Raw genomic sequence first — 14,298 nt, 5'->3', positions numbered from 1 at the left:
TGATGAGAAGCACTCAGTCAACTACTGGCTATCATTATTACAAATATGAGTTTTCAGGCAGTCTACCCAAAGGACATAATCAGATATGCAAATCAAATTCTAATTATGAAGATGTTCAAAATAACTTCTTTGGTAGTACTGAAAAATGAGGATAATCTCAATGCTAGACAACTGTTAGGTAAGTTTATCTCAAGAATAAAATATAATGCATGCATTAGCAAGTATTTTTGAGAGAAACAAATAAATAAATTGGGGAAATTAGAAGAGCAACTCAGAAACTTCTCTTTGCTTTCACATGTTGAGATGTCTGCATTTGTTTAGAAGTTTACAGGTTGCAACCCGGAAAGATTTCAAATTCAATACGTTTTTATCCTTTAAGGACCAAACTCGTGGTAAGGTATCTGTTTCAAAACTGAAGCCCTGTCCACAGTGTCTTACCTGAATCCTTTTCAAAACTGGAGCCCTGTCCACAGCATCTTACCTGAATAAACACAGACGTCCTTTTCGCAGGGTCCCACAGGAACTCCACTGTGTTTAGTTGGTTTGGGTTAGCCCTAGGATCGATTATACCCACAGACATTGGGATATCTGAGAAATAAATGGTGATCATTGAACAATTCTGGGTGCTACTGGGTTTAAATAAGAAAGCACCGATTCTTCTATCATTGGTCCTGAATTACCAAGATTTTTGTGTATCATACCCTAAACTTTTTTTTTTTTTGCCAAAAAAGAGTTCAATTAGAGCTAAAATTGACCTAAGTACTTTCCTTTGAACATCTTTTTTCCACTTTAAAAAGTTTTAAAAATAAGACTGCTATTAATAATTCAAATTGAGGGATAGGGCCAGCTAATATTTGTTATTATAACTGTGCTATAACTTCTCAACTGTTTTAATATCAATGATTCAAACAAGAAAGCATTAAGTGGGTCCCACTCCACACTATTAGCTGTGTTGGATTTATCCTAAAGTCAGTTTATCAAACGGATATCAAGATATCCGTAGGAGAACCAGTGTTTTCTCAGATAAAATTAGTAATACTTAGGTCTGTTTAGCAACCATGTTTACCATTAGGAGATAATAACCAATAAGAGATCAAGGACAGATGCCAGAACTAAAAGTATATTCACGAAGAGAGGCTAACGCTATAGAGCTTGGATGTGTATTTGTGTGTGTATGTATGTGTATGTGTGTCTCACATCTTCTTTATCCATTCAACTGTTGATGGACACTTAGGGTGTGTGCACATCTTGGCAACTGTGAATAATGCTGCTACGAACGTTGTGGTGCGTGTATCTTTTTGAATTGGTGTTTTTGGCTCTTTTGGATATATATCCAGGAGTGGAAATGTTAGGTCATATGATAGTTCTATTTTTAGCTTTCTGAAAAACCTCCATACTGTTTTCCACAGTGGCTATACCAACTTAATTTCCACAACAGTGTATAAGCGTTCCCAAAGAGAAGGAAACTGTAACACATGCCACTATATGTATGAATCTTGAGGTTTATTTACGCTGACTGAAATATCCCAGACACAAATAGACAAATAATGATTTCATTTATATGAGGTACCTACAGCAGTTAAATTCATACAGATAAGAAGTAGAATGGTGGTTGCCAGGGGCTGGGGAGAGGAAGGAATGGGAAATTGTTGTTTCCTGGGTACAGAATTTCACTTTTGCGAGACGAAAAAAATTCTAGAGATGGATGGTAGTGATGGTTTGTGCAACAATGGGCATGTACTTAATGCAACTGAATTGTATACTTAAAAATGGTTAAAACAGTAAATTTTATGTTATGTATATTTTACCACAACTAAATTAAAAAACAAAAAACAAAAAGCACTTTTTAGTAACGGATGCAGTTGTTACAGAACTGAAGTGTCTACACTTTCAACTTGAATTCTGAAATCATTACACCAGTAATATTTTATGCTTAGTTCATGTTAATTGAGCCCCTGGAGCATTTTGAGTCAAGGCAAATGTCAAATAAAGAAAACCAATTCACAGACCATAGTTAAAGGCACTTCCTAAGCAATGGATTCTCTTAACTTACCTATGTCAAGAATTCTATCTCCAGGTCGGTTCCACCTCCAGCCCTCCAGCTGCTGATGTTCGGTGTACTGTAGCCGTCTGTCGTGGAACACAACACGGAATATACTCTAAAAGAAAGCAATAATATCAAATGATAACAGCATCCCTTGAAAATTAGTGCTGACAAAGAAAACTAGCAGGAGTCACCCCCAGTTGGCTTCCAGACACAACCTAAAATTATTTTTCTTGAGACCTGTTTTACTTTAAAACCCAAACCATTCTATATTTCCAGGCAAACTTTATAACTGCTCAAATATAATCCTCATAGTTAACTAGTACCATAATTAAAACTTGGCTTAAACATCAGCCCTGACTGGTAACTAGGCATAAAGAACTCCCACTGGAAGCATTAATACATGTGTCCACTGTTACCATGCAATGTCTGGCTCAGTTCTTTAGATGTACATGAAATCCTCACCACGTCCCTGCGTGCTAACCTACCACACAACCTGTAAACATTGAGGGTAGGCAGGGGCTGCTTCCGTCAACTTTCCTTTTGTTACTCTTACTTTGTGGACATGCCTGTTGACATCTTTCTCATCACCTTCTACAGCAGCTGACCAAACTCCTCCATCTCAATTATACTGTGAATTCATTACTATCAGTCCAGACTAAGAAAACTGCTATTCATCAACAGTAGCTCCTGGTTTCCTTGCTACTAGACCAAGTATCCAAAGACACACTGGAACTTCTCTAACTATCTCAAGGAGGCTACTTTATTCCACCCGAAAAGAACTTCACTGAGTCATGAGACTCTCCAGGCCTGGTATGCTAAGTTTTCTCTTTCAGCAGCTCTGAAAAATGCAGGTGAATAGGTGGGTTCATTCTGGCCCCGAAGAAATAACACAGCAGTTTACCACTCTGCCAACAAACTATAGTAGGTGAGAGATTACCACCAAGCCCCTTAGGAAAGAAAAAATATTAATCCAAAGAGGGTCAGTACTTGTTTTTTTTTTACCTTCACCAACTTGCCATTGATTTCTGGAAGTTCTCCAAGTTTCCTATTGTCTAGCATTCGGATTTCATAAGACTGTCCTAGAAGGAAAAAGTAACTATATATTATATTTATCATAGGTTAACTTCCCAAGATTCAAAAAGAATAAAATTCAATTATCTGAATACACAAGAGCGTAACATTATTAGTAACAACTTTAATCCTTTACTATATGCTAAGCACAATGCTAAATGTTTTTCATCAATTATATCATTTAATTGACACAACTCTCTAAGGTATTATCAATTTCAGTTTCACATATAAGGAAACTGAAATGTAGAGTCTAATCAACTTGTCCAAGGTCACACAACTGGTAAATAAAAGAGCTAGATACAGTAATACTTCTCAGACAGTAACAAACAGGGATGTTCAGGGAACAGGGATTAGAAAAGGGGAGATTAGAACTAAAAATGGGCAGGTAGAAGAAAGAAACCGGTAATATTTATCAAATACAACACTGAAACTCAAATTTCTCAAGTAAGTTTTTTACTTTAACAGGTCACACTAGAAAGGTATAGTTTTTTTACACATAAGTGTACCAAACTAAATATCACAAATCCAGTAGGTCTATAAATAATACTAATGAGTAAGACCACATCTAACCTTGATTGAGATATGTCAGAGTTTCATCATGGAGTTTCACTGCTGGAGAGGTGGCAGCACAAAGCACATATTGAAAAGGGAGAATTTTATTCTCATTATCTGGAGGCAAACTTGATTCTTCTTGCTTAAAAATGGGCAGTGCAAGGACATCACTGAAATAAAACAAATGCCTTACTTTAACATCTGACAATGGTGTAAGAGCAGATTTATACTGAAACCTTTAACTGCAGTTTGCTTTCAAAAACCATAAACATTACTCACCATGAAGTTTCTTCCTAACCATCCAGTTCAGGTTACCTGCCGGGATATCCCTCTGACCCCAACAATGTGGGCAGTGACAGACATTCACTGCTAAAAATCACTTAAGTGTCCAAAGAGCGTTTCTAGGAATCACAGACAGGGGTTCCTAAAACGGCTCTGAAAATTGTATGCAGGGTTCCAAAATGTCAATTTAGGATGCTCAGTGATGTATTTGTTCTCAGAAAGGCACCAACTACAGTATTTTTATAACCACATCAGCTCATCTACTGTAAGGATTTAAACAAGAATCAAAATTCCAAGAAACCAAATGAGAGCACAAATCAATGACCAGTGCATATTTCAAGGTCAGCTCACACTCTATGGAATACAGCTAACATGGAGATATCCCCATTAGCAACCTCCTCCAAGAAAAAGCTTCTTATATTTCCATCAGTTTATCTAAACTTGCAAACACACATATCTGATGAATTCTAGTATGTTACTCCTTTACTTTGCCAACAAAGGTCTGTCTAGTCAAGGCTATGGTTTTTCCAGTGGTCATGTATGGATGTGAGAGTTGGACTATGAAGAAAGCTGAGCGCCGAAGAATTGATGCTTTTGACCTGTGGTGTTGGAGAAGACTCTTGAGAGTCCCTTGGACTGCAAGGAGATCCAACCAGTCCATTCTAAAGGAGATCAGTCCTGGGTGTTCATTGGAAGGACTGATGCTGAAGCTGAAACTCCAGTACTTTGGCCACTTCACGAAGAGTTGACTCACTGGAAAAGACCCTGATGCTGGGAGGGAATGGGGGCAGGAGGAGAAGGGGATGACAGAGGATGAGATGGCTGGATGGCATCACCAACTCGATGGACATGAGTTGGGATAGACTCCAGGAGTTGGTGATAGACAGGGAGGCCTGGCGTGCTGTGATGCATCGGGTCGCAAAGAGTCGGACATGACTGAGCAACTGAACTGAACTGCACTCCTTCTGATGTCCTAGTTAAACAGTACTGGACCAAGTTAGAAGTCCTGGGTTTCAGTCTCTAAAACCCTGGGGCAAATCTTAGGTAAGTTCTTTTGAGTGTTCATCGCTTCATCTATAAAATGGGAACCACATCTGCTGTCAAGAATAAATATATGAGGAAGTATTTCAGAAATAAGGGGCTAAAATGGGTGTAAAAGATTACCAATAATTTTCCCTCAGAACCTCTAGCCATGGTTAGTGAGAAAGAATATCCTGGGCCCTGGAGACCAACTGTTGTGATCAGCATTCAGTACAGATCAAACTTTAAAAGGATTTTAAGAGCTGAATCAAATTAAAGAGCATTTTCTATTATCTCAAGACATGCCACAAAATTCTCAAAATAAAATGTATTTTAATTTAAAGACTATGTACATATACTCACTAGGACAGCTAAAATGAAGAGGAAGAACCCAAGTACTGGCAAGGATGTAGAGCAACTAGAACTCTCATCCTTTGCCAGTAGGAATGTAAAATGATGCGACCACTTTAGAAAAATGGTAGGCAGTCTCTTAAAAGAGTAAACATGCACTGGCCCCTTGATCCAGCAATTCTACTCATAGGTATTCATCCAAGAGAAATGAAAGATTAAGAACAGCCAAAGACTTACACATAGATATCCACAGCATACAAGCAAAAACTGGAAAGAATCCAAATGTTCATAACTAAGAAAATGGATACATTAATACAAACTGCAGTACACTCATCCAATATACTACTCAGCAAACAAGGAATTCAACAAAATGGTTCGATCTCACAGATGTGATATTGAACCAAAGAAATCAGAAAAAAGAATATATCAATATAATGCATGATATATGATGTTCTAAAACAAGCAAAATTTAAAAGTACAGTGACTTCCTACCAGGGTAGGGATCAACTATGAAGATATACCAGGGAACTTTCTAGAATATAAAAGTGTTCTATATTATGTTAGGTATATGGATTACATAGTTGTAAAGTACAGCTGAAATTCATTTTAACATATATAAATTTTACTAAAAAAAAAAAATTAGTAAGCAGAGAATGAGAAATGGTAGGGGCTTCCCAGGTGGTGCTGGTAGTAAAGAATCTATAAAAAAGTCGTAATGTGTAATATTTAAAGCTGGAGGATATGTACAAGAGGATATGTACAAAATCATTATTTTCTTAATATATGTTTGAAATTTTCTATAATAAAGTTTTTTTAATAGAAAAAATATGTATAGGCCACAGTGTACCTGCACATATAAGAGAAAGGTAAAAGATACATGGCATAAACAGTTGAAACTAAAAGGTTAGAGGTCAGGGATGCAGTGACTTAACAACATTCTCCACATTCAAAATGAAATACACTCAAACTTTTACCTATAATTTAAATATTATGCTTATATTACAAAAAAGAGATCAATATCAACTTTACTAAGCACATATGGAAAGACAATTCCTTATGTGTACCTATATCCCTCAGCAGCCTACATTATTCCCAAACATTAGATTATAAAATTATTACATTCAGGCAAAAACAATCATTTATAGAAAAATGACTATAGTCATGCAAATCACATAAACATCATAAGCCTTACTGGAATATAAAACAAGCAAGATCTAAGAATACACATAGTATAATAAAAACTTAATGGTCTAAATGCTAAAGAAAAAAAGGAGGGTTAGAAAAGAAAGAAATTTCTCTTTCAACTGACATCTAATGTTTAGCAAGGCTATATGCATTATGAGTTGAATCCAGGAAGCCAAGACGCAAACTAGTATTCATGAAACACAGGTTTCTTACAGCTAAAAAGAATTTAAAAGGCGAGAAAAACAAAGTGTGCTTTCCTTTTTCTCTAGTCTGGAGGTGTGTGTGCTTTGTCCACACCGTGGTGTTAAGGGTGGAGAAGGTAGGGAATCCTTTCTGTCCATATTAATGTCAGGTGAGATATACTATGGTACCCTTGAGATCATAATATAAAACATAGAAGCACTGGGGTTTCTAGAAAAGTACTCTGTCCCAGTTCTTCTCAGGAAAATGAGGAAGCTACCACTGCTCCCACAGCAAACAGTATGGAAAATAAAGCAAAATTAAGAAACATGATGTCAGTCTTCAGAAGACTTAGCTGCCTTATCATTCCCAAATGCATCATACCTGATGATTTCTTGGAAGATGACTGATGATTACCGAGAATCAAATCAAGGCCAATCAGATTTTGCAACATAACAACAGCTGAAACACTATGAAAGTAGGGTGGCTGCGCTGTTTTGTTCTTCGCAAGTTATCAGTGCCTAGTAAGGTTAGTATGTAACAACAGTTTCTAGTCTTCTCAATATAATGAATGTGGCATTACACCTAGCCCCTCGTGACTAAGCAAAGGGCTGTCAATTAAGGCTAGAATTCTAAAACTGCTACCCCTAAAATCAGCTCATAACAGTATAGCCAACCCAAGTACTCTCTCATTAGAGATTTTAAAATCTAAAATCCTTGAATATAATCACTCATGTTCTTGCCACACTGAGCTGCTTTTACTCTCCTGTGGGAGCAAGAATCCATTCAGCTCCACATTCTTAGAAGTGAAGGCTAAAGGTCACTGATAAACACAGCTCTAGGCCCCTGCTTATCCCACAACAACAACAATTCAGCAGGAAACAATTTTGAAATACAGAAGTCTGTTCCTTCTCTGATGTAAACTGAAGGCAGCTTTGGAAAACCAACTCTAGTGAACTCTAAGTGGTTGTTACCAATTTAGCATTTTATTGTATTCTCTGCCTCATATACTTAATTCATTCCAGTGAAACATGAGCTGTTTAAAGGGAATAACTTCTCCTTGGTGTGTTGAAATACTTGTTGACATGATTTATATTTTTATTTGCCTGCATTCTCCAGAGTATTCCAGTCCTAATATATTTTGACCATTTTTGAATTTTCAACATTTCACAGTATCTCTGATTAAATGTAAGGATACAGAAACCTTACCTGTTCAAGTTGATTGCATGTTAAAAATGTGTGCCACTAAGTAGAAAACCACTCCTGAGTGTAGAGGCCTAGCAGAAAGCATCTGATTGGTAGCCACTGAGGAACAGAAACACTATCAGGTATGATCTTTCCTGTTTGTAACTGGGATTCCATGAAGAGCTGCTTCACGGTCCCCTGAAGTATAAATTACCCTTTTGAGATAAGGCAGCCTCTGAATGTACTAGTGCACTCCTATAGTTTAACCTTCTCCCTCAGGCCTGCTGGTTCCTGAACCCTCTTCTAGAGAGCCTGGAGCAAAGAGAGGAAGAGGTTTGATGAGCTTTACCTTGAGGAACTCCGGGAGTTGGTGATGGACAGGGAGGCCTGGCGTGCTTCGATTCATGGGGTCGCAAAGAGTCGGACACGACTGAGCAACTGAACTGAACTGAACCTTGAGTAAGAAAGGTAAACAGAAAGGTGTCCATAGCAACTAAGGAAATTAGAAACTAACTTGGGACGATAAGATGCCAGGAACGTCTAACTTCCCTAATACTTTAGACTCCATCATGGTGAAAAGAACACATGAAAGAAAACATGCCAGTCTTCCTATGTTAGTTACAGCATGAAAGGACAAGAACCGAAAAGCCTATACACCGTACTCTGAGGTCAGCTTCAAAAGAAAAAAAGGTAAAAATAAATAAATAAATAAAAAGGGAGAAAGTATCCAGTGAATACCTGGCTATGACACTTTTAAAGAGGAGAGGACAGCAGAATGATTTCCTTGGATGTGTGGGAAGGATGGAAGGGCAGATAAGGGAGGACACCTGGCAGGGAGAGACGGCCCTGAAAGTTTTACTCTGAAGCCAGTGAGATGCCCTAACTACTGAGTAATGGTGAAATCAGCTAACTCTCTTGGGAAGAGCCCTCCGTCACAAGTGATAAAAGATGTCTGCTACCTGAACAACTGGTGAAAATTTTTCAACTAAAAAGCAGCATACATGGTAAAAAAAAAAAAAAAAAAAAACAACCCTGCCTGGCTAGTTGTTTACCAGCCAGACAGCAGAAGAGGTAAGAATTATAATTCTGAATCTACGTTGACCAAGAAAGAGAAACTGACTGCAAAAGAGGAAGTGCTGGGAGCCTCAAATGAAAGCAACCAAGCCAGGTAAGCTGGAAGAATCAGGAACACAGTTAAGAGCAGGGCTCAAACAGTGAAGAAGCCAGGACCCAAGCTCATGGTCTGAGACGAAAAAAAGTCCTCAACAATGAAATCTGCCAATCCCATGTTATCTGAGATAGAGCGGAAAAAGAAGGGAGGTATCTACACAGAGTGGATGGAAAGCTCACCAATCAACACAGAATTAGGACATGCATAAGAAAAAAAAAAATATATATATATATAAAAGGGAAAAACTATTTTTTAAAAAGTGGCAACAATATATAAAAGGAACAAGCTTGAGTTGAAGCCCAGATTGTGCTGAGACCTGCAAAAAAAGGTAAGGGAAAGGCACAGGTCCACTTTTTGTTGTATATGACACATAATTAATATCAAAAAGAGACAGGAGAACATCTCGATCCCTGGTTTTCCTTCTGTCTTTTCTGTAAAGAAACACCACCTTAAGAATAGAAAAAGAAGACCAAATATGGGATTAATGGATCACAATACATAAAGAGACTATCAAAAAGTGCCAGGAATGAAATTATATACCTGGATGAAACTGTATACCAGGAAAATTAGAGAATGAGAAGACGAGATCTGTAGGTGACACTCAGTATGTAAATTCAGACAAATCTCATGGTTCTGATAATGCCAAGCATCACATTAGTTTTTTATGTCTGTAGTAGCAACTTTCAACATGAAAAGAGAGTACATTCTTCACACCTTACACCACAGTGATCTGATATGAAATCCAAGGCAAGACTGCAGAAACAGTTATTAAAGGAATGCCCAACTGTTCAGTCGTGTCCGACTCTTTGAGACCCCAGGGACTGCAGCCTGCCAGGCTCCTCTATCCATGAGATTTGCCTGGCAAGAATACTGGAGTGGGTTGCCATTTCCTCATCCAGGAGATCTTCCAAACCCAGGGACCGAACCTGCATCTCCTGCACTGCAAGTAGGACTGTGTGCCGCTGAGGCACCAGGGAAGCCCGTTAAAAGAATAGTTTATGAGTGTCCAGGCAGGGCACCAAACATCGCCAGAAACCATAACCAAACTATCTCAGTTTCCTTTTTAAACGTGGCTGGACAAAGGAATGCTATAAACATAAATATTTCTGGATTTCAGCAATGTATAAAATAGTCTCTTGAGATCTTTGTTGAAGGTGAAAAATATGAATTCTGTAAGTTAAGTGGTTAAGATAATTATTATATGCAAACTGCACCTACAGTAAGTCTGGAAGAAGGTTTAGTGATACTCCATCAGACCTCAGGGAAACCTGTCCTCTGCAACATTTTTTATAAATAAATGACTTGGATGATGATCAAATATGCAAATGACAGGAATCTGGGATGGGAAAGCAATATCATATATGATAAAATCAACTTTTAAAGTAATCCTAAGTGGCTGGAATAGAAGGCTATTCTAACAGGATAAACTAACAGGATATCTAAACTTTAATAAGGATAAATCTAACAGGATAAACTTTAATAAGGATAAATATAAAGTCATGCACTTAGAATTAACATCAACAAAAGGGCTCAATATATGTGAGAAAGACTAGGACTTGAAAAAATCTATTTCAGTGAGACAAAATGTGCTATGGCTGCCCCTATGCTGATAATCATGTTTCATTAAAAGCAAAGTCTGAGGAGGGAAATGGCCTCTTCTCTATGCAAACTGCCTACACTTGAGAACTGTGCTTAGCTCTGAATGTGGAACTTTAAAAAGATTTTTAAAATCTAAGGAAATAGATGAGAATAAATGAGGGGATCTAACATTATGTTGTTTGAAGAGTAAGTCAAGGCAATGATATTTGAAGCAAAGAAGTCTTGTTAGGTCTACTAAGAGATTCAATGATCAGTTTAGGACTGATCAGTTCAGAGTTGCCCTTATTTTAAACATTAAATTAAGCCAATCAAAAATAAATCACAAAGTCAATTAAATAGTTTTATTATTCTAAAAGGATGAAATGTCTTGAGCCTGCTCAAGTTATAGAAGCTGACTGGGATAGGCCTAGAAAGGCTATGTGTTATTAGAAAAGGCTATGCAGCATATAGTGCCCTCTAGAAGAAGAAACATCACAGGTTCACTGAGATTAGAGTCCAAAGCATATCACTCTGTATCACCTGCTACAGAAAGCAATGACCAAATGATAACTATAAAGCCTGTATACTGGCTAGACCAACTGGCTTATAAACCTTCCTACATATTTTTATAATTTTTCATTTTTACCTTTGTGTATTTTTCATTTTTACCTTTGTGTATTTGCCATGACAAAACAAGTACTACACAAATCATAATAAAGGCAGAGATAACATCAAGGCATGCTAAATTTTCCTTATAACACATCCAAAGACTCATCAGTCTAGTTTTCCCTAACATAGATGATTCCTAAAAATTATATTCTTGGTAAAAGTCATAAAAAGAGTTTCAATTCTTAAACAAAATCTACACTTTCTTTTGGCCAAAGATGATTCTAATGAATTCTACTTGGAACACACTCTTCTACTGCTAAACTATGTATGAACTAGCTAGCAAGTAGAACATGTTTCCTGAAGTATTGATAACTCCCTCTTTAAAAAGAAAACTTCAATCATTCATTCAAATATTTATTAAGTATCTACTAGCGTCAGACAGACTATTCTAAGTACTAAAAACTACATATCAACTTTTAAAATAAAATTATTTTTCTTCTTTCCTATTTTTTTCTCTCTTTTGGACTTTTATGTTTCAGTGCTAAGTCGCTTCAGTCTGACTCTGCAACCCTGCGGACTGTATGTAGCCCGCCAGGCCCCTCTGTCCATGGGATTCTTCAGGCAAGCAAACTGGAGTGGGTTGCCATGCCCTCCTCTGGGGGATCTTCCTGACCCAGGGATCAAACATACATCTCTTTTGTCTCTTGCATTGGCAGGTGGGCTCTTTACCACTAGTGCCACCTGGGAAGCCCAAAAGCAGTCAATAAATGGTATCTCTTTTGTTGTTCTTGTTGTGCAGACGTTAAGTAGTGTCCAACTCTTTGCCATCCCATGAACTACAGCATGCCAGGCTTCCTTGTCCTTTCCTATCTCCCTGAGTTTGCACAAACTCATGTCCAGGCCATCCAACCATCTCATCCTCTGTTGCCCCTTCTCTTCTCTTGCCCTCAATCTTTCCCAGCATTAGGGTCTTTTCCAAGGAGCTGGTTCTTCGCATCAGGTGGCCAAAGTATTAGAGCTTCAGCTTTAGCATCAGTCCTTCCAATGAATATTCAAGACTGACTTCCTTTAGGACTGACTGGTTTAGATCTCCTTGCAGTCCAAGGGACTCTCAAGAGTCTTCTCCAGCACCATAGTTTGAAAGCAGCAATTCTTCAGCACTCAGCCTTCTTTATGGTACAATTCTCACGTCCATACATCACTAATGGAAAAACTATAGTTTTGACTATATGGACCTTTGTCGATAAAGTGATATCGCTGCTTTTTAATATGCTATCTAGTCTGTCATTGCTTTTCTTCCAAGGAGGAAAGAGAAAACGAAAGTGTTAGTTGCTCAGTCGGGTCCAAGTCTTTGTGACCCCATGGACTGTAGCCTGCCAGGCTCATCTGTCCATGGGATTTTCCAGGCAAGCATATTGGAGTGGGCTGCCATTCCCTTCTCCAGGGGATCTTCCTGACCCAGAGATCAAACCTGGGTCTCCCACACTGCAGGCAGATTCTTTAACATCTGAGCCACCAGGGAGGCTCATGAGGAAGGGTCTTTTAATTTCCCTGGCTGCAGTCACCATCTGCAGTGATTCTGGAGCCCAAGAAAATGAAATCTGACAGTATCCACTTTTCCCCATCTATCTGCCATGAAGTGACAGGACTGGATGCCATGATCTTAGTTTTCTCAATGTTGAGTTTTAAGCCAGCTTTTTCACTCTCCTCTTTCACCTTCATCAAGAGGCCCTCTGCACTTTCTGCCATTAAAGTGCTATCTGCTTATCTGAGGTTGTTATTTCTCCTGGCAACCTTGATTCCAGTTTGTGAGTCATCCAGCCCAGCATTTTGTATGATGTATTCTGCAAATAAGTTAAATACACAGGATGACAATATACAACCTTGACGAGTAATACTCCTTTCCCAATTTTGAACCAGTCTGTTGTTCCAGTCCAGTTCTAACTATTGCTTCTAGTTCTGCATACAGGTTTCTCAGGAGGCAGATAAGGTGGTCTGGTATTCCCATCTCTTCAAGAATATTCCACAGTTTGTTGTGATCCACACAGTCAAAATCTTCAGCGTAGTCAATGGAGCAGAAGCAGATTTTTTTTTGTAATTGCTTTGCTTTTTCTATGATCCAGTAGATGTTGGCAATTTGATCTCTGGTTCCTCTACCTTTTCTAAATCCAGCTTGTACATTTGGAAGTTCTCAGTTCAAGTACTGCTGAAGCCTCGCTTGAAGATTTTGAGCATAATCTTGCTAGCATGTGAAATGAGTGCAACTGTGTACAGTAATTTGAACTTTCTTTGGCATTGCCTTTCTTTGGAATTGGAATGAAAACTGACCTTTACCAGTCCCATGGCCACTGCTGAGTTTTCCAAATTTGCTGGAAAACTAATTATTAATTTTTCTAACATAAAATTTACTACATTATTCCCCATTCTGTACTCACTTTTCCCTAAGCAGTCTACAACTTATTACGTTCTTTTCATTTATATCTCACTTTTAGCTAAACAGTGGCTAGACAGTTCCTATCTAACTGTAACAGGGCAATTGGTGAAACAGAGTTTGGTGAAAAAAATGAAAATAAGTAAAATCTAAATAACCCAAGTGTAGCCTTCAGTTTTATAAACCAGTAAAATTGGATGAGATCTCATAATTAGGCTGCTAAATGTCCCTTTGGTAACTTATCTCCCAAAATGGTCTCTGATGATGGGTATCTCTGGGTATTCACACCCTTCAGAGGCTTCCTTACACCTTGAATCTGGGCTAGTAATTTGCTCTAACATAGGCAATGTATATATAATGAAATGTATATATAATGAAATGTATATACAATGCAATGTATATACAATGTATAATGAAACAGCTGTGTACCAGCTCTGGCTTAGGAGCCAATCTTTAAGAAAGACTGTCAGCTTTCATTTTTGTGCTTTGGGGAACCCTGAATCGCCAGGTAAGAAGTCTACCAGATTTCCCTGGTGGTACAGTGGGTAAGAATCCGCCTGCCTGCCCATGGAGGAGACAGAGGTTCGATCCCTGGTCCAGGAAGATTCCACACACCATGGACTATTAATAAGCCCA

General features: G+C 38.1%; 1 protein-coding gene across 4 annotated transcripts in view; it reads right to left on the bottom strand.

Moving 5' to 3' along the window:
• TFCP2 (transcription factor CP2) overlaps positions 1 to 14,298 on the bottom strand; it is a 48,922-nt gene that overhangs the window by 12,341 nt on the left and 22,283 nt on the right. For all 4 annotated transcript variants that reach the window (XM_069580773.1, XM_069580774.1, XM_069580775.1 and 1 more), the window contains exons 2-5: positions 3,689 to 3,840; positions 3,050 to 3,126; positions 2,054 to 2,159; positions 482 to 588 (exon numbers count right to left, since the gene is read on the bottom strand). In XM_069580773.1, the coding sequence (XP_069436874.1) occupies positions 482 to 588; positions 2,054 to 2,159; positions 3,050 to 3,126; positions 3,689 to 3,840 (442 nt within the window). The remainder of the gene's footprint in view (positions 1 to 481; positions 589 to 2,053; positions 2,160 to 3,049; positions 3,127 to 3,688; positions 3,841 to 14,298) is intronic.

Source organism: Ovis canadensis, chromosome 3 (assembly GCF_042477335.2).
Source record: "Ovis canadensis isolate MfBH-ARS-UI-01 breed Bighorn chromosome 3, ARS-UI_OviCan_v2, whole genome shotgun sequence".
In the NCBI taxonomy this organism is placed as follows: Eukaryota; Metazoa; Chordata; class Mammalia; order Artiodactyla; family Bovidae; genus Ovis; species Ovis canadensis.
The sequence above is the reverse complement of the archived record's forward strand: the minus strand, read 5'-3'. Positions and strand labels throughout refer to the sequence as shown.